This window comes from Chrysemys picta, chromosome 10 (genome assembly GCF_011386835.1).
Source record: "Chrysemys picta bellii isolate R12L10 chromosome 10, ASM1138683v2, whole genome shotgun sequence".
In the NCBI taxonomy this organism is placed as follows: Eukaryota; Metazoa; Chordata; order Testudines; family Emydidae; genus Chrysemys; species Chrysemys picta.
In genome coordinates this window covers 85,270,609-85,290,383 of record NC_088800.1, presented here as the reverse complement: position 1 = coordinate 85,290,383, position 19,775 = coordinate 85,270,609, and the positions used below count along the sequence as shown (strand labels likewise).

The 19,775-nt window shown below is 54.0% G+C and overlaps 1 protein-coding gene across 7 annotated transcripts in view; it reads right to left on the bottom strand.

The window, feature by feature from the left end:
• Positions 1 to 213: 213 nt before the first annotated feature.
• The window catches only part of TRAF7 (TNF receptor associated factor 7), a 43,518-nt gene continuing 23,956 nt past the window's right edge, over positions 214 to 19,775 (bottom strand). For 5 of the 7 annotated variants that reach the window (XM_024102263.3, XM_065560277.1, XM_005288936.5 and 2 more), the window contains 17 exons: positions 19,440 to 19,556; positions 17,449 to 17,541; positions 14,475 to 14,508; positions 12,593 to 12,776; positions 11,684 to 11,818; positions 10,447 to 10,664; positions 9,626 to 9,699; positions 8,357 to 8,405; positions 7,976 to 8,103; positions 6,477 to 6,559; positions 5,942 to 5,981; positions 5,198 to 5,314; positions 3,824 to 3,946; positions 2,872 to 2,991; positions 2,352 to 2,483; positions 1,421 to 1,540; positions 214 to 1,053 (listed from right to left, as the gene is read on the bottom strand). In XM_024102263.3, the coding sequence (XP_023958031.2) occupies positions 1,039 to 1,053; positions 1,421 to 1,540; positions 2,352 to 2,483; positions 2,872 to 2,991; positions 3,824 to 3,946; positions 5,198 to 5,314; positions 5,942 to 5,981; positions 6,477 to 6,559; positions 7,976 to 8,103; positions 8,357 to 8,405; positions 9,626 to 9,699; positions 10,447 to 10,664; positions 11,684 to 11,818; positions 12,593 to 12,776; positions 14,475 to 14,508; positions 17,449 to 17,541; positions 19,440 to 19,556 (1,782 nt within the window). In that variant the 3' untranslated portion in view covers positions 214 to 1,038. The remainder of the gene's footprint in view (positions 1,054 to 1,420; positions 1,541 to 2,351; positions 2,484 to 2,871; positions 2,992 to 3,823; positions 3,947 to 5,197; positions 5,315 to 5,941; positions 5,982 to 6,476; positions 6,560 to 7,975; positions 8,104 to 8,356; positions 8,406 to 9,625; positions 9,700 to 10,446; positions 10,665 to 11,683; positions 11,819 to 12,592; positions 12,777 to 14,474; positions 14,509 to 17,448; positions 17,542 to 19,439; positions 19,557 to 19,775) is intronic. The other 2 variants (XM_065560279.1, XM_065560278.1) reach the window with 1 other exon arrangement.

Here is a 19,775-nt window from a genome sequence, read left to right as displayed (position 1 = left end):
CAGCCCTTCGCTGACTCGGGCTGCCGGGGCTCAGGCCAGCTGTGGGTGTCTAGCGGCTGTGTAGACATACCCCTAGTGGCTCCCACACCTGCTGTGCCTGGCGCAGGGACGAGCTTCCCTGCCCAGGTGTGCAGGGTTGGGAAGTGCGTGCCCGTGGAAGGCCAGGCGGGTGGCAGCTGGCCCTCCCCCAAGTAACTCACACGTGCCTGGAACAGCTCTTTCCACTTTTATTGTCAATGAAGAAATAATCCAATTATATTACAATCTTAAAAACCGTAGAAAATGTGAGTAAAAATGCAACAGAGGCTTTTTCTCTTTAATGTGGAGACTGTAATTACAGGGAGGGTGAACCGATGCGCTCGTGTTACTTGATCAGAGAACTAGCGTGTGGTGTAAAAATCGTACCTGGCTACACAAGGAAGATTCCTCTTGAAAGGCCAAACAACAGCTCGCTATCGTCTGGGCAGTCAAATTAAATACGAGAGCGACAGAGAGGGGCCCGGGCGGAGGACAAGGCCGAAGCTCAGTTCTCCTGTTTGCAAAGTGACCTCGCTCCTGGTCCTTCGCTTCCTCGACAGGCTCCGCTGCGACCAGCTGAGTTGTGCTGTCCCATTGCCGCCTGGCGTCCACGCCAACTGCGCCTTGCTTGGCCCGACCAGCCCAGCCAGCACGTGTCCCCTTTGGCACGCCGAGCCTTTGGGTCAGGCTCTGCCATGGTGACACCACAGTAACAAACCCCTGCCCAGTGCTGTGTGCAGTACGGAGAACAGCAGTGACCCACCGGCCCTCGCAGCAGGCCAGGTCTCCCACCTATTTCATGGGACACGGCTGACTTCTGGGGCGTCCCTGGGCGACGGCAGGTCGGAGGGACGAGCGATGCTGAGGGCGCAGTTGCTGTGGCCGATGGAAGGCAGCAGGTGGTGGTGGTGAGCAGAGGGCGGCAGCAGCTATTTCAGAGCGGTGTCAGTCGTCCAACAGGCCGGCAGAGGAGAAGGAGATTTTGGTACTCGGGGTGCAGGACCGGTGCAGCTGTTACCGTTAGCATGTCCAGACCTGTGGAGGCCGGGAGGGATGGGTGAACAGGGATCCAGGTCAGTCAAGGGAACACAGCCGGTTCCTTCCTCTCCCTCCCCAAAAACGCCCTTCTCGAAGCGGAGTCCCTAGCGATCCCTGCTGGCCAGCTGGGGCCCGTTCTGCTGCCCGACTCGCGGTTGCTGCCCTAGTGACCCAGGAGGAAAGGGGAGCTCTTGGCCTGCCCAGGAACCCCAGCCCACCGAAGAGCGGACACGTCGTGTGCAACAGCTGCTGTCTCCAAGCTGCAGCCCTCCCAGGGTAACCCCCTCCCGCCAGGACAAGCTGCTGGGCTCTGGGTTCTCCCCTCGGTGAGGAAGCTGCAGTGGAAAGCCCAGGGGCGACCGACCTTGACAGTGCTGTCCACAGCGCCGGAGAAGAGGCGGCCCCTGGAGACTGCAAGCGCCGTCACGCTGCCCTGGTGCCGCAGCAGCGTCTGAGTGCAAATCATGTTGTCCATGCTCCACACCTGGAAGCACATGCAGGGATGTGTGAATGCGAAGCTGGGGACCGCAAGGCCTGTCTGCCCAGGCACCAAGGGGGCTCAGAGGAGAGGGCTCTGGCCACGAAGGGAAGGAAACAATCTGGGAGTGCGAACAAAGACCAAAGAATTCTCCACCCCCAGCCTAGAGGCCTCCCTTGCCCTTCGGGGACCTATGTTACTCTCCCAGGGACCTGTGTTAGTTTCAGGAGCCAGGCCCGGGGCGCTGAACTGAGACAGTCTCTCTGCGTCACCACGTCCGAGCTGTCTGGATATGGACATGATCCCAGCACCACCACATCTGCCTGCCTCTCACTCCTTCAGTTCAGTGTCCCAGTGTCCCACCACCGGTTACTAACTAACCCCAGTTCTCCTGAGTGCCAGGCCAGAGCCAGACCGGTCCGTAGTGAACAAGTTCTGGCAAGGCTCTGCACTGGGGCATCACTAGTCTGTGTCACCGGGAACAGCAGCGCTCTGCAGCCCCCTTGCATCGGCAGCTCTCCAAACACGAAGACACTACGGCTGCACCGAGCCCTGTTTTACAGCTGGAGGGACTGAGGAACACACAGTGGAAGGGCACCAGGAGTCAGGACTTGACTCAGGACCCCTCACTCCCAGTCCCCTGCAGCAACCAGTCGCCCCCTCCTTACCTGACACTGAGAACCTAAAAGCAAAGGAGAGCCGTAAGGGCTGCAGGTGAAGGGTGCAAGGTCTACGTGGGGACTAGCCTCCCAACGCTGCTTCCCCCTCAGCCTTGGGAGCCTCTCCCCCAGCGAGGCAAGGCCAGGGCAGCACGTACCCTGAGAGAGCGATCGTACGACGCGCTGAAGACTTTGGTTTGATCCGGCGTGGAGATGACGGCCAGGGCGTACACCGTCCCCACATGCCCGGTCAGCGTGCGCACCTGCTCCTTCGACTCGATATCCCAGACCTGAGTGAGGAGAACAGGAGAGAGACAGCTCAGAGTGACGGAGCCAACATCCAAGGGTGCGGAGCGGGAGCAAGCTAGGCCAGCGCCCAGGCCTGCAGAGCGGGACCAATCAGAGAGGGTAACAGCACCCTCTGACTGCCTGGCACCCCCAGCACCGAGAGGGTGGGTCTCAGGCCAACCCCTAGAGAATGGGAAAGCACACGGCCTGGATAGCCTCAGTGGAGTCCATCTCTTATCCCCCAGGGTGCTCCGTCAGCCTGCTGGGCAGGAGAGAGGTGGGCCCGTTGGCACAGCAGATGCTGGGGATATCCCGGCACGGCTAGCCACGCTGTGCCCGTTCTGCAGGGAGGGAGCGGCAGGGCCGCGCCGCCGGACTCCGTGTTCTTACATGGATGAGGTTCTCGTAGGTGCCACACACGATGTGATGGTTGGTCACGGCGATGGAGTACACGCTGCCCCCTGACGTCTGCAGCACATGGACACACTCCAGGTTCCGGATGTCCCAGATCTGAAACAGCCCCGTACAGGTCAGCGGCACTCCAGTGCAGCAGCCCAGTAGGAACGAGTGAGCCCCGGAGTGATACACTGGATTCCTCTCAGTGCGTAGCCGGTGGTGCCTTTCCAGACTGGCTGGAGGGCCTGTTGGGGCCAGTGGCTCTGTCCCAGGCAGGGCCAATGGGCCGGCAACAGGTGGAAAGACTCTTGGCCAAGTTCCTACCGGGGCATGAGCTGCACCACTCCCATAGCCAGCGTCTGACGGGCAGCAAAATACAGAGATGGGCCCAGCAAAACCAGGCCCGAGCCTGGTCCTGTCCCAGGAAGGGAAGGGGAGGTGGCCCCATTGTCACAGGAGGGGAGAGGGTGCGGAGCAGGGGGCTCCAGGCACAATGTACCCCAACTTTCCAACAGTCCAGACACCAGCTGCTAAGTTAACCAGCAGGGACTGGGCCAACAAAGACGAGACGCTTACAGGAACCAAATGCAGAACGATGGTGATTCTGCAGCCCAGACACTGCCCCTCTTCTCTTAGCAGCAGCAGGGTCAGTGCCGGAGAATGGACGACAACGTCCCAGCAGCTGGAGAAGGGCCATGGCTACATGGCAGTGATGGGCTTGGCTAATGTCAAACAGCAGCTTGGACCTGCCAAACTCTGATATTACTGCAAAGATGGGAACCTACCAGCCACAATCGCCGGAGTAAACTCCAATATGTCAGTGACGCAACGGCTGTGAAAGCACGCTGCCAAGTGCTCCTGGCTGCCTTTGGTTTTGCACAGATAGGAAGTTAGTGCTGGAGGTTGGAAGGTGCTTTACTCACACACACGTCATCAGCATACTTACCTTGATTGTTTGGTAAGACCCACTGTAGAGATAGTTTTGAGAAGCCACAAGCGCTCGCACCCAGTGATTGAGACCTGTCAATTCCTTTTTCAGCTTGAGTTCGGTGCCCACGATGTCCCAGACCTGTGGCAGGCACACACACACACACGACGGGTCAGCTTGCACACTGCTAAGCAGGGCCATTGTGGTCAGAAAGACCAGTCCAAATGGCTACGACTAATTCTGCAGGGCTGCTTCCTGCACGAAATCCACAAGGTCCCCAAAGAGGGTGGAAGTGGGGCCTCGATCCCATACTGGCCCTTGCATGTGGGGGGAGAAGTGAGAGCGGCAGTGTCAGGCCCTGGGAAGATCCACTGGAGCTGCTGATGTACAGATAAATTCACACTGCCGTTTGTACAGCCCGTCTCTAACGTGAGCCACATGCCTGGAAGTTTAAACAGAAGCAACTGCAGCGGAGAATGTTTTCTGCCTGGGACTCGCCCGCCCTGTGCTAGGGGGCTGCAATACAACATACACACAGCGTCCCCAGAACCCTCGACGGAGCAGTCCAGCAGCAGCTGCGAAGCCAGGGAGCAATGCAGGGGAACAGCACTGAGGCACGTGCGTCAGGAGGAGAGGACATTGGAGCAGGTGTTAGTTCTCTGCTCCACTCACCTAGCACACATGGAGCCAGGTTTATTTTTTAAATGCATATTTACTAAACGCAGGTTGTTTGAATGACAGCTCTCTGGTGCCTGATAAGTCCCAAAGCCTTGAGCCACACGACACCCCAGCAGATGGGGAAATGGAGGCACAGCCAAGCTAAGCAGCTCACCCAAGATCACATGGTGACTTGCCAGCAGAGCTGGAAACAGAACCCAGGAGAGCTGGCCGAGATTTTCCAAAGGACTTGCAATTGTGGGTGCCCAACCAGACACCTTGAATGGCCCCCCGACAGCCAGACTGTGTGACACGCACCCTCTGGAAACCAGCCCCTCAGAAGGGCTCTCAGGTTGGACACCCAAAAACAGGCACCTGAAGTCACTGCTCCCTTGTGGCGATCTTGGCCCTGATCCCAGTCCCCTGCTCTAAGCACATGGTACACGAGCCCCCACATGGGTCTGTGTGTTTGCACAAGTACACACCAACTACACACGTGCCCACAACCTCCGATTTGTAGGAGTCAACACAAACAAGCAAGGCTCTTCAGTCAGCTGCTCCAAAATCTACTTGCAGCTGTCCCTCCTAGTGTCTGCCGCCCCCTAAGCTCACGCTGCAGCGCTAACCAGAGCACGTGCAGACAGACGCACGCAGGCCCAAAAGAGCCTTTTCTGGCCAGCGAACTTCTCCCCCAATGGCCACCCAACCCCAACAGGTGCCTTCTCAGCCCTCTACCTTAATGGCTTTAAGGGAGCCACTGAACAGCATGTTGTGTGAGGAGACCAAAGTGCAAACAGGATTGTCATGCGCTCGGATCGTGTTCACCTTCTGCAAGGTTTGAATATCCCAGACCTTGAAAAGGAAGACAAAATCGGTTAGGGATTGGCCTGCTCTGGAAACCCCCTGCAGTTCCCCCCGCTCGCCTGTCTGCCCTGGAAATACCCCCAGCAGGAAAACACAGCAGGGGCAGCTGTGACAGGATAGACAGCATCTGTGCCCAGAGGATATAGCCCCTCTCTGATGGACGTAGGTTCGACAGGAGGGCTCCTGAGTGGGACTCTCATCCCAGACACTAACACAGCCTCCTGTGAATCAGCAGAAGAGGTGGCGAGGAGTCAGCGGCTCTGTGCCCCACTCCCAGCCCTGGCTGGCCACAGAAGCTGGAGGCCAGGTCCCTCGTGTGGCAGGACAGAGCCTTCCCAGGAAGCCACTGCTGGATTAGAACTTGCCATTTACTCCATGCCCCGTATGGTCAGCCCTGAGCCAGTTCAGTGCCCTGGCTTCCCACTGTGCACTGGGGCGTCTAGTCAAGTGTAGGGCGCTTGAAAGAGACAAACGCCCCCCTTTTATTATTAGAATTCATCCCCGGGATGGGGAAACCACACGCAAGGGATTCCTTTGTTCTCTTGCTCTCTCCGGCCATTCCCAGCCAAGAGGACAGCGGAGGGGCTGCTTTTCACAAGCTGTCGTGATACTCACAATGATGGTGCAGTCAGCAGAGCCGCTGTACAGCTTGTTCCTGTAACGTCACAAGACAATGAAAGGGCGTCAGCGAGGGAGAGCCAGCGGTGGGATTCCAGCTGTCCCGGCGGCTCTGCTCACGGGACACAGAAACAGGAACCTCGCACCTTTCAGACCCTCCTCGCCCCACCCCTGCCTGCTCAGTGGAAAGGAGCCGGGGCGACACCCCCGTCCCCAAACAAGACACTCTGCTCATCATCTCCTAGATGCACAGGGCTGGGACCCAGGGGCTTTTCACTCTGATGACTTTGCCCATTTGTCCGTCTGGCTTATTAAACAGGGAGATCTGGGATTCTGGCCCCTCCCATCCACATGCGCATGTGTGTAAAAGCCTGGTGCACGTGCGCACGCCAGAATTAGGAAGGAAATTAACATCTTAGTCCCTCTTCTCATAATTCACTAATTAAGAGAGGCCAGAGAACAGACCACAAGTCTCTCGTCGCAAGTCCCCATTTCCCCTCCCAGCGGCACAAAAATCATCCGCTCCACTCACCCCTGAATGCAGAGAGCGAGGACAATCCCATCGTGGCCCTCCAAGGTCTTTTGGCACTTGTATGTGGTGCAGGTATCCCACACCTAACAGGAAAGACAAGTTAGCAGGAGATCCCAGGCCTGCTCTCGAGAGCAGCTGGGGATCAGAGCAGGAAGTCAGCTGAGCCAGGAGAACGGGGAAATCAGTCAGCTGTTTCCTGTGTCCTCTGTGCACCTGTTTTCCTGTCTGAGCGGCAGAGATGAGCACATCTAGGAAAGGAAATGTCGCAAGCAGGGTCAGGCTGAATTTCCAAGGGACACCAAACCCTGAAACGCAGCCACAGCAGCTCCACAGCGCTAGGGCAGACAACAAACTTTCCTAAAACCCCTAGTAAGAAAATGCCAGGCAATGTCAGCTGCTAACCAAGCTCAGGCCTGCTTTTCTAACGTGGCCTCCCTGATTGGATACCCCACCATGCCGACATGTTGGCATTTGTGGCTCCAGCCAATGGAAACCAGGTCCTTCATCTCAGAATGCAAAGTATTGGGAGAAAAATGCAGACAAATGGAACACTAAAAGTTATGCTTTGCCAGCCTCAGATCTTTAAGCACTTGCCACTTCCCATGCATTAAGACTTCCAGTGCCCCTTGGCCAGAGGTAGTTAAGAATTATTACTCCCAGCGTGAGGCCCAGATAGATGACCAGGCCAATTGCCATTGGTGCTGGATACGCACAGCATTCCCTGATGTTAATAGGAGCAGAGCGAGCTCCGCTCCCCTGCGGAGAAAATCCAATCAATCAAGCCTCAAGTGACTTGCCCCAGATCTGAGCGTCAGCAACTCAAGCAGGATTGGAACCCAGAAGTCCTGGCTCCCAGCCCTTGAATAAATAAACCAAAAAGAACCAAGATTCAACCATGACAGTCTCTGTTTATGTAAGGTCAATAGGCACCTCGTTTTCTAGTAATCAGTGAAATTCACAATTCCCAGAGCTTTGCTGACATCCGTCCATCAGTCAATCATGCGTGACACTGGCGGCTGGCCAGGATAACATTTGAAAATGTTGTTTTGGTTGGACTGTCAATTTGCTCTATTCAAACGCAGGACAAGGAAAAGCAAACAACGTTTGTAAAATGGACACATTTCATAGGGAAAATCTACTTTGTTTTCCAGCTTCTAAAAGGGCTTTAGCCACCATGGCAAATAAAGAATTAGCAGCTGAAACACTCTCTAAAGGCTGAATTGGGACAAGGTGAAAACATGAACAGCAGGCGTGAGATCAGGATCAGGGTTTCATAAAGAGCTCAGAAGTCTGGATTTGTCTCCTGAGAGGAGACACGCGGGTCTGGCATCTTCGTGCAGATAACTGAACAATGCTTCCGGCCCAGGTGGAGTTGGGAAGAGCCATTTCAGCTCCAACCTGGGGCCGAGCAGGTAAACTCGGATGTGGAGCTACACTCCGAGCCCAGCTGAGGGGTGGATGGTCCTGTCTAAAGTGCGCACAGGCTGCGGGGCTCTTACCTTAATGGTTTTGTCTGAGGAGCCACTGAAAAGCAAGTCTCCTATGGAGTAAACACACAGACACCAGACAGGGCCTTGGTGCCCGACAAAGGTCCCCTTGCATTTGAAGATCTGCTGAGGATCGTACGCTGTGGAGTGAGAAGAGGCAGGAGGGGATTAGGGGAACCATGACGCTAGGCCCTGCCAGCACCGAACCGGCCATGGAACTAGAGGGGAGGGTTCTACAGACAAGAGCTGGTGTGTTACGCGAGCCTGAAATGCATTATGGGAAATACAGAGTCAGTTGATGCTTTGCTCCCAAAGGGATCTGCTGAGAAATCATAACAACAAGCCTAACATTCTGGGGCAAGCCAAGGGCAAGAGCATCGAACGTGTACTCACATCCTAGGATGCCCATGTTGAGGCGGGCGTTGATGTGGGACAGTTCATCCTGAAAAACAAACCAGGCAGGGTTAGAAGCAGAACAACTGGAATCCATGAGGCGTCCCGGCACTGGCAGGCACTCCGCTAGGCTTCCCACGGAGTCTGAGCCAGTGCTTTAATACCTCCCTACGAACGCTGAGAGCTCCAGCCAGCAGCCTCCGGACTGAGGACAGGAGCGCCTGGCAGTGCTCACCCAGGGGGTTCGTTCTCTGGCCAGGGGAAAGTGGAGGTCTGGAAGCACCTTCCTTATAGCCATGCATGTTGTCTCTGCAGACGTGAGCAGGCACCTGCTTTCACCCTCCTGTGGGTACGGGGCTCAGCCCGGGTCTCCCTGGGATGTGGACACTCGTACACCTTTCAAAATGCACAATCCTTCCTCGTCCTAAAACCGACACCGGGCAGGGCCAGGCAGTCGTGAGGAGCTACTCATTCTGCGGTGCTTTCCAAATTCACTTTGCCTGAAAATATTGCAGGGGTCACTCGACACAGTGCTCCGGGGCCCGGGCCTTGCCACCTCCAACGGAGCCGCTTTGCTGGCTGTATCTGTCCCCGCTAGGGCTAGCGTGCTCTGCATTCAGTCCTGAGCAGCATGCACAGAGCTGGGGTGTGCGCTGCTGGCGGGACGTGTCCCACCTGAACCCTGGCTGGAAGGGGATCTTATCAATGCCCTGAGAAGCACCAGAAGGGGCTGCCAAGGGCCTGCTACGTGTTAGTACTAGACAATTACCGCGGCTCTGCACAATTCTCCTGCCAGTGGTAAGAGAGAACTGCGGTAAAGACCCAAAGAACCAGCCCTGGGCCGATCCCTGGCTGCAACGAAAGGCCCAGGAGTGCTAGAGTTCCGGGCAAAGCCCTGGCTCCCTGCAACGAGTGTCCTGCTGGCAGCAGCCCAGGGCCTGCACCACAGCCTGGCTCCAGCCTGCGCCACACTAAGGGCTTCCGCAGGCAGCCGGGCTGCCCACCCGGGCCCGATTCCAGCTGTGCTCTGGCGCCCTTTGCACCTTGTGCACGCAGGGATCCCTGCCTTACTATGGCAAACACAAAACGGGGGGCAAACAGAGCCAGTGCGGAGGGAACTAGGGCTTGGCCATTTTGAACCCCTAACCCGGGTCTCCCCCGCCCACGGGAAGAGAAGCTTTACAAGTACATGCTGTTAACCCTTTCTTCACCAGATGACTACGATGGACAGGCTCCTCCCCGATGCCCCGTATCATGCAAAGGACTCACATTTAGCATGGAGGCATCCCTGCGGAACTCCATCAGGTCCTCGCTCAGTTTGCTTTGGTTCTCATCCAGCACATCTAGGGGGACAGAAGGGCAGGGCCGTCACCCCCAGGCCAGGAAACTCACTCATTACCCCAGGGTGTTTGTGTTACATTTGGCATGACCCTGGAAATACCTGCAGTTACCTTACTGAGGGCGGGGGTTGAACTAACAGAAATATAAACACCCTGGTTAATTGGGCCCCACGTGCAGGGTTCAGCTCCGACCCCCTTTTGTGTCTTTGGCAAACGTTCACACTTGTTCGTTCTGGGGTATAAAAAGCAAGGCTTGCAGATGTCTCTCTAGCAGAGCCTTTTCCTAACCCCCTTGGAGTTACTCCCAGGCCTGACTGTGCTGTGAGTATTTTGGCCGATGCTCACAACTGTATTGTGTTAGGATATAAAGTGAGAGAGAGAGAGAGAGAGAGAGAGAGAGAGTGTGTGTCTCTCTCTCTCTCTCTCTCTTTGGACTACTAAACGAACACTTGTGTGGAAGCGGAGTCATGGTAAACCTTAATAAGGGACCTTACAATTCCCAAGGGAAATTATGTCCAGCAGAAGAGGTGTCAGATCAGGCCCCAAACCTGCACACCCAAGAAACCCAGGTAGCTCCGAAGATCAGCTGAATTTTGGTTGTTCAGCCCAAGGGAATCCCTGCCCCTCCCGAGGTTTGCCCACAGCTACTTTTCACTATGGTGCGAATGGGAAGTTTAAACCCTTGACAAACGTGACCACCTAGCTGTAAAGCCCTGAAGGAGGAGCCAGGCCCTTGGCCCGGAGACTCACCAAATTTGAGTTCCAGGTTCTTCTCCAACTGGTCAATCTTCTCTGAGAGCTTGCCCAGCATTGAGCGCAGGAAGGCGATTTCTTGGTCCTTCTGAGCCATTGCCACCTGCATCTCGTGGAAGCGGTCGTCTGTCTGCTGCAGGAACTCCTTCAGCCCCTCAAACTTACACATCTCCAAGTGAGTCTCGTAGGTGTCTTGATTTCCTATGAACGTACACCTGGAGGGAAGGGGAGAGATGGAGGCTGGAGCCAGGCTTTGTCGGGAGGGCCTAGTGCCCACTGGCTCCTGCGCGGGGCATTTAGACAGATACAGGTGAAGGCTCTCGCGCCCCACTCCCCTCTGGAGGGATCTCTATGGGGCTGCAGTGCCCAAAGGCCAATCGTGGCTGCAGCCACCCCTCCCCTGTAACCACAGGAGAAGGCCAAGGCTGAGCCGCTGCACCTGGTCCTGCTGGGGAACTCGCCCAAGCAGGCTCTTCCGATCCCTCTCTCCAGGAAGTTCCAAGAACAAGCAGATCCCAGGCAGGGTCCAAAGTATTCTGTCAGTGCACGTGCTCCGCGAAGGCCCTGTCCCGCTGCCGTTAAAGTCAAGGGGCAAGCTCCCGCTGACACAGTGGGTGCTGGCTTGGGCCTCCCGCATGCACCCCGGCTCCTGGCAAATTGCCGAGGCTGGTCTGTGCATCACAACTGTTCTAGCAGAGCCGAGCTCTGCAGTCATACATCAGAGGGGAGTCTCCTCACACAACAGCCACCTTCCAGCCTCCACCTCTGGCACTGGGTCCTAGCCATGCCAGTGCCCTCAGGCCTTGGGTCCTGCAGGCAGGGCATTTCCCAGACCAGGAAACCTTCCTGCCCAGGGATTCCAGCACAGAGAGCAGCGACCTCAGCTGCACTTTCCTTCTCCTTGTATCAGTTCTGCCCTGGACAGATCCTGCCACTCTCTCTAGCAGGCTCTCCCATTGCAGTCTTCTCAGGACACTGCCAAAGGCCAGCAGTGGTCACACCTGAGCAGCATGGGCTATGCGCTCCTCGGGGGCAGTTCAACGTGCTCACTTCTGCAGATCTTCTTGGCCCCGGAGAGCGAGGCCAAGCACCAGATTCGGTCTCAGGGCCCTGCCCAACACAGCTCAAGAACCCGGTGTCTGAAAGACAGCCCAGAAATGGAGTCCAACCCCCACTAGCAGTGAAGGGCCCAGCCGGCTCTCCCGGTGCCAGTCCCTGGAGCGCCACTGCTTACCCGTATTTGGAATGAGGGCACTTGATGTGTTCACACTCTTTGAGATGCGCCTCCAGGTTCATTTTCAAGAGAGGTGGGCAGCTGGGGTTATTGGGACAGCGAACTGGTCTGTAATCACAGCTGCTTTCGTGATCTCTGTGCACACAGGGAAAGGCACAAAGGAAAGAAAGTCACCGACAGGCAGCGAGGATGGGAAACCACGTGGCTTGACAGGGCGTGGAGCAAAGCAGCCCTTATGAGAACTCCAGCTAATCAAAACCTTCCCCTCTCTAGATACACACTTGTTCTGATGCTGGAAGCTATCTTTGAACCTCCATTTAACCAGGTTTGCAGTAAGAATACGGCTGCAATTGCTGGAGGATACACAGGCCACATACACGTGGACAGGACCAGCTTCTCCAATTGCATCAGTCCTTCCACAGACAGATGAAATGGCAGCTGATCAACAGCACCCAACAGCTGAGGACATGAAGCAAATTAAATGCTGCGGGGGACAGGGGGTGGATTAGGGAGGCAGGATGGGAATTCCCCAAAAGGGAATGGAGGTAGGATAGTGGGTTTAATGCCCCATCTCTTGGAGAGCCTGTGGTCCTTGTCACAGCTGGCCAGAACCTCAGTTTTAGATCTCAGCTGAAAGGCATCACATTCAGTACAACATCCCTGTGCAGGGACGTTTGGGTCAGTTCTGACCCCGCTACTGCCACACAGCGTCTCCGAGCGCCTCACTAACACAGAGGAGAGGGTGTCCCCTCCTGCACCCACCCCATTCCCAGCAGCACAGGGCTGGACAGAAGGACCATGGGAGCAGAACTGTTGCAAGGAGCCGTATAACGTTGCAAACACAGAGCAATAAACCAGCACTAGAGGCCCCGCCCCGGAGAGGTCATCCTCTGCTCACAAGGCACTTACTTCCGGGCGCTCAGTTTAATGGTAAAGGGGCATCCGTGGGGGTCCACCTCGAAGGCAGCAGGCTTGCTGCTGGCGGTGGGCCGGCAGCCATATTTACAGTGAATGAACAGCTCCCCTATCTGCTCGGCCACAGCAATATTGTTAACAACCACAGTCAGTTTGGCGTTGTCCACTGGGCACTTCTCTGAGAGGGAGGGAGAGGGGAGAGAGAGGTGTTAGTTACGACACTCCAAGCAGAGGGCAGCTGGCCCCCGGCAGGCCTGTTTTCTGTGGTGTTTGTGCAGGTTCTTTTCTCTATGCTGGGGGTTAGCCCTGATTTCAGCCCTCAGAGCCAGCTCCTGGAACAGCTGCATCAGTGCAAGCCTGTAATGTTCACCGGGGAAACCTCTCGTGTAGCCATTTGCACCGGTGCCGTTTGCTTAAGTGTCAAACAGGCGTCAGCTGCACTAGTGCCGGTCACACAGCCTAGGGCACGGCTGGCTGTGATCACCACTAACCCCGGGCACATGCAGGGCTCGAGGGAGAGATCTGCAAAGAGCCCCGTGACTCCGGAGCACAAATCCCAGTTATTGGGGGGGGGGGGGAGAGGAAGGGGGGAGTGGTTGTCCAAAGTCACTGAATCAACAGAGCCTTAAACCTGATTGCTTTGTGCTAGGCGTCTTTCCCACCTCAGCTCCAGCCACCTCTCTGCTGTCTCAGCGGGCAGAGGCGGTGAGGGGAGGTTTCTTTTCGCTCTCTGTGTGCACAGAATACAAACATCTGCACCCCAGCTCTGATGAAAAGGGAACAGATGCTTTCCCACGCACGGCTCTGGTGACCTTGTTCGCTGGACAAACCCCAGAGCAAAGAGCCAAAATCACACCTACGAAGCCCCCTGCTGCAGAGCCCGGGGGTGGGAAGGAGCAAACGAGGACAATGGGGGGAGCCTTCTCACTTGAAAGCCAAACATCTGTAGGCAGAATGAGCCCTCGGGGAGCCTTCCCTGGAAGAGGGGGAAAGGCCAGCTATCAGCACGGCTGGGCCTGGGGTGGAACAGCGCCGTTCGTGTTCATGTGCCACGCAGAGAGAAAGATGGGTTTTAATAGCACGGTGTGCAAAGGAGAGAGGTGCTGGCTACTCCATCTCCGAGAGAGCCTCTCCTGGCTTTCTGAACCGGAGTTTATTGAAGAAAAGAGGCGACACGTTGCTTAACTTTTGGATTGACTGGAAATCAGCGGCTAGAAGAGCTGGCATGAACAGGATGCCAGGAGGAAAGGAGACACAAGTTGGCTGAGGTAATACCTCTTATTGGACCAACATCTGTTGGTGAGAGACAAGCTTTCGAGCCACACAAGTTGGTCCAGTAAAAGACATGAGCTTCCCCACCCTGCTTCTCTAATATCCTGGGATTCACACGGCTACAACACCACTGCACACAACCATAGGAGGAAAGGAGGCATTCATGACATCTCTGTCAAAACTCATGTCAATTATCCCCAGCAGAGGGGCTGAACGGAGCACTAGTCTGGCACCGCTGGTGCTTGGGTCATTTACTGTCCTGGAGATTAACCACTCCACATTCCTGACCAGGACTTGGGAACACTTTGCTCCTAGGGAATCCACTCCAGCCGTGCCGCAATGGGGGTTGGGAGCTCAGTGGGGATGCCAACGCAGCAAGAACGCTCACAGCTACGTACTTCCGCACTGAGCCCCAGGGCCTTGATCCGAGGCACAACAGGTCACATGGGGTAGGCTTGGGGGGTCCATCCTAGACTCTGGCCGACTTTAAGGCTGATGCGCTTCAGTTTCTCCGGGAGGAAGAGAGGAACAGATTGCCAGGCTGAACGGCCCAGAGACGCGGGAGGGAGAGGGGAGCATTGCACGAGGAGGGTTCTGTACTTACCAGATGTTAAGGCACATCTTCTGCAAAACGTGTGCTGTGGAGGCAAAGAGGAATAGCACTGTCAGACTCCCCACGATCAGACAGGTAATCCGGGGGGTGGGGGGTCAGACTGTCAGAGGCCAGAGCCCCGTGGATTGTGGGCCACAGCAGATATGCTCCCTGTTCGGTACCGTCACACGCCCCTGTGACCACCCAGACACAGACCATGAGAAATGAAGCTGTGTGAAAACAGCCATATAGTTCAAGCAGCCAAAAAAACCACACCAGGGGCCTGATCCTCAGAGGTTCTGAGCACCTGCAGTGAATCCAGTGGGACTTGCTCTGCACCTCTCTGAATCCTCTGGGCTGATTTCTCTACTCACAAAGACCAACCCGGGTTTCCCTGCCACCCACCCCCATTACAAAACAGAAATGACACAAGTAACAATTTATGAAAGAAGCATCCAAAGGTGAAAAATACAGTTTAGCTTTTTCCCCCTTGGACTGTGCTACTTGGCAAATTGCCTGCATTCATCCCCCCCACCCGGAGAGCTTTTAGGTCTGTCCCAAGCACAGCTGTGCAGGTAGAAGAATGGGAAGGTGGCTTGTAACCAGCCAGGTTAAAAGCCTCAGCATCTACCTTTCTCCTCGTGCAACAGAAACCTGCAGTAACTAAAGCAACCGACTCACTATGAAAATATGCTAATGGTGTGAATATGAGGTAACCGGAATAGGCTTCATGCAAAAGGTCTCTTGTAAAGTATCATTACAAAGCTTATGATCTACTGAGTGTGATCACCCGATTTCTATAAATGTATCATTTGTCTCTAAAACTAGAAATATGAAATATAACTCTGAGGGCCTATTGTAATTATGCAAAGTGTGGGCCATTAATGGTGGTTTGGAATCTTGATGGCTCCCATTAACCAGGACAATTGTCTGCAGATGGCCCTGTTTTACCTGTAAGTCTTCCTGTATACCTGTGTGCTGGCAAGTGGGTAATGAAGTCTTGCAGTGACATGTGATCATGTCACCTGAACTGGAATCCATCTTTAACCTGCTTTTCCATTGAGAAGGAAGGGGTGGGAACCCAGAGGGACAAAGGATTCCCGCCTTATGCAAAAGGTATATAAGTGGGTGGAACAGAACAAAGAGGGAGAGAGGAGCCATCATGAGGAATCCCCTAGCTACCACCTGAGCTGGGACAAGGGCTGGACCAGGGGTAAGGATTGTGCCCAGACTAGGAAGGCATCCAGTCTGTAAAAGAAACGTATTGAAACATCTCTCAGGGTGAGATTTTACCTGTATTTAGTTGTATTACTATATTAGGTTTAGATTTGCGTGTTTTATTTTATTTCACTTGGTAATTCACTTTGTTCTGTCTGTCACTACTTGGAACCACTTAAATCCTACTTTCTGTATTTAATAAAATCACTTTTTACTTATGAATTAACCCAGAGTATGTATTAATACCTGGGGAGGGGGAGGAAACAGCTGTGCATCTCTATCAGTGTTAGAGAGGGCAAACAATTTATGAGTTTACCTTGTATAAGCTTTATACAGGGTAAAATGGATTTAGTTGGGATTTGGACCCCATTGGGAGTTGGGCATCTGAGTGTTAAAGACAGGAACACTTCTGTGAGCTGCTTCCAGTTAAGCCTACAGCTGTTAGGGGACGTGGTTCAGACCTGGGTCTGGGTTTGCAGCAGGCTAGCGCGTCTGGCTCAAACCAGGCAGGGCACTGAAGTCCTAAGCTGCTAGGACAGGAAAGCAGGGGCAGATGTAGCCTTGGCACATCAGTTGGCAGCCCCAAGGGGGTTTCTGGGATTCAACCCGTCACACTCACTCTCAGGCTAAAGCTCATAGACAGAAAAAGAGAAAGAGGAACTCCGCAGCGTTTCGCAGGATTCTAATCTGACTCAGTAGGTTCTCCGGAGTCTGCGACAAGGCCACAACTTGGCACCGTCACTTGAGAATTGCAATGTTATTATTACAGCAATACATTATCTGCAATTCTGCTGTGGCCTCCCTTTCCTGCCTCACACAGCTGCGCGCTCCCTGTGGAGCTGCCAAACAAGAGCTGCAAATGAAACCAGTTGGTTTCCTGTTGCAGAGGGTTATTTTCCATATTAACCAGTAAATCTCAGAGTCTACATGAAAGGTTTCTGGCTGGAACAGTCACACGGGGATTGTGTACAGAGAGGCAGGCTTTCTGGCTGGCTGAAAAGGAACAAGCTTCAACTAACGAGAGCGAACACTCTTACCTTAATAATCATCCTGCCTTGTGCTTCTCTAGTTATAGATCCAACAGCACTTTACAAGCATTAGAGAATTATACACCCAACACTACCGTAAAGACATATTCCTTTTGCAGGTGGCACAGAAGCGGGAATAATATACAGCTACCATTAAAATTCTAATAAAATGGAGTATATAAAAGTAATTAATAATACTTTGCCCTTCCACTGTGCCTTTCATCTGAGGGTCTTAGAGACTTTTAAAAGCATTAACTAAATTAAGCCTCACACCACACTTGGTAGATAGGGCACATTCTATTCACCACTAAAATGCAGCCAGCTCTGGGGTGGAACACAGCAGACTGCAGAAACGCTGCACAGCAAAGCTCTTCAGGACTGGAAGGGAAGGGTTACAAACCCAACTGAAATAAGATTGGAACATGCAATATGAAAAGTGTCATGGGATCTTTAACCATCTTTAATCTCATTTGACAGATAGCACAGCTGGCAGCACAGCGCCCCCTACCACCTCAGTGGGGCAGTGGTTCAGAATAGACTCTCAGGTGACAAAGCCACCTACTAATCATCAACACATTTCATGGAGCACCGTGGGTTTTCCTGGCAGGTCTCCCCTCATCTAGGCACAGACCAGCTTGGCTTGCAAGATCTAATGGTCACCAGTCGAGCTGGCATAGCTGCTAGCCACATTGTTAATTCACAAAGCCCATGGTAGTGATGTGGAAAGAGGACTTCCTTACCCCACAGGTTGTGATGACTGGATCTTTAAACACACTACAACACAACTGGCAGCAGAGTTTGACTGATGGCTGTTCGGCAAACACCAAGGGCTCCTGAATACAAAGAAAGACCAAGAGTGAAGTCAGGAGCTTCTCTACAATTCAAACGCAACCCCCTTCCCGCACTGCAGGGAGCAGAGAGTAAGGAAGCAGCTTGTACAGTAAGAGTTTTGAGGCCATGTCTACACTACAAAATTATTAAGTCAACCGGACTTAGGTTGGCATACAGATGCCGCAGTAGTTACATTGCTCCGGGTGTCCTTGTGTTGGTGGTGCAAGGTTTCCCCAGAAGAGCTTGTATCCATTGTACTGTCAGAGTGGGGCATTGTGAGGGGACTCCTGAGAGCCAGTAACAGCGGGTGTACGTAACGCAGTGTCTACACTGACACCGCACTGACACGGACTCTGCGCCACTCGGGGAGGTGGAGTTATGAAGTCGGCAGAGTGGGGCGGTTCCATCAGTGCGAGCAACGTTTCAGTGTAGATGCTTCTGAAGTTGGGTCGACGTAAACGGCCTTGTGTGTAGTGCAGATGGTCTGGTTCTGTGGCTGTGATGCCAAACACCAGCAATGCAGCCCAAGGCTACCAAGGAGCCAAGAGAACAAAGCTTCCTAACCAACTGCCAGGACTCAACTTGCCTTATCTCCAGCTGAAGTTTAATTTCGATAGGCCAGCTGCTGGGGGCCGAGCCTAGAAATGGCTGGGGGCCCTCACCCACCACTCCGTTCACTGGGAACCGGGAGTACTCGCATCCGGCACGATCCGGACCCTAGTGGGGTCAGCTAGTTTAAACTGAAGTGGAGCTGTACCAGTTTGGCCCAGCAGAGAATTTGGCCCCTAGTTTACAAGGCTGTCTGAGGCCTTAGGGACTGCTCAACTCGGCAGGAGTTCCTTGCCAAACCATGGCCATCCTGAAGCAGTGAGTGACAGCTTAAACCTTCCGGGTAAAAAGGCCCCTGGATTATTGATTTGAAGCCTGACATTCAAAAGTGATTTGGAAACAATATATACGTCCCCCTGTGTATCTGAGGTGTCCTAAAGGAAAGATTTCTCTGCCTCATGCAATCCACGGGACTTGGCGTCTCTCACTATGGGCCAGGAGCTCTGCTTTAAGTTTTCCAGTTCGACGGGAAGTTCAGGGCTCAGAAGCAGTATTCCCTGGCTCGATGGAGTACACCCTCCAAGCTCAAAGCAGCCTAAGGGGTAAGTATGTATTAACCTTTCAGATCAGTCACTTAAGATTCAATATACATCGCTCCAAGAGTGAAACTCAGCCCAAGCACCCCATGGATTGTGGTAAGGATGAGTCACTCACACATTTGCTCGACCCTTGAACCAGACGTGGCCTGGCCTGGGGGACGTTTAAGTCTGGATGCAGTCTCTGTGACACAGACTCAGCTCTTGTTAACGCTTTTAAGAATAAGGCCCCGATCCCGTACTAAGCTCCAAACAGGTAGATCCCTGTTCCCAAGTGGAGCTGCAATGAAATCGATGGGACTCAGCGTAGAGCTAACTGCAGGACTGGGGCCTAAGACAGCGATGACCTACACAGGCACTGCCACCCGCAGATAGAATGATAACATAGCCCTTTCCCCTCTCTAGCACCCTTCATCACAGCCAGGATCTCCAAGCACTTCACAGATGTTAATCAGTGAAACCTCACAGCTCTCCAGTCAGGATTATCATAACCCCCATTTTACGAATGGGGAAACTAAGGCACAGCGAGATGAGGTGACTTGTCCAAGATGACAGAGCAAGCCAGTGGCAGAGCTGGGATTGGAACCCAGGAGTCCTGACTGCCAGTCTCCTGACCAACCCACTAGACAACATTCCCTCCAAACAAGGGCTCTTCCATTTGAAGGCCGCATGGACACACCGCAGGTTACACAAAGAAGCTGTTTTGATACTGAATGTCCTCATTTTGTTTCTAAAGAAGACATCAAAATACCTACTGGTTCCTCCTCTTCCTCGTGGAGCGAGAACGTCGAGCGCAAGGACATGTTGGACTCAGAGTGTAACGAGCGAACGGAGATGGCGGAGTCGGAACGGCGTGGGGTACTGATCGGAGGCTTCCATATTAAAGACAAAAAACAACCCAGTTATTACAAGTAACCCCACCTCTCCCATCCTCCTCCGTGCAACTTAGCAGTTCCAGGGGCCCACATGCTCTGCCAAATCTTCCTGCACGCCAGGCTGCTTGGCCTGGCCAAGTGTAAAACAGGACTGAAGTAGTAGGTATCACATCGCCAACACAATATGGGTCACCTAACTCCCCCACCAGGTTTGGT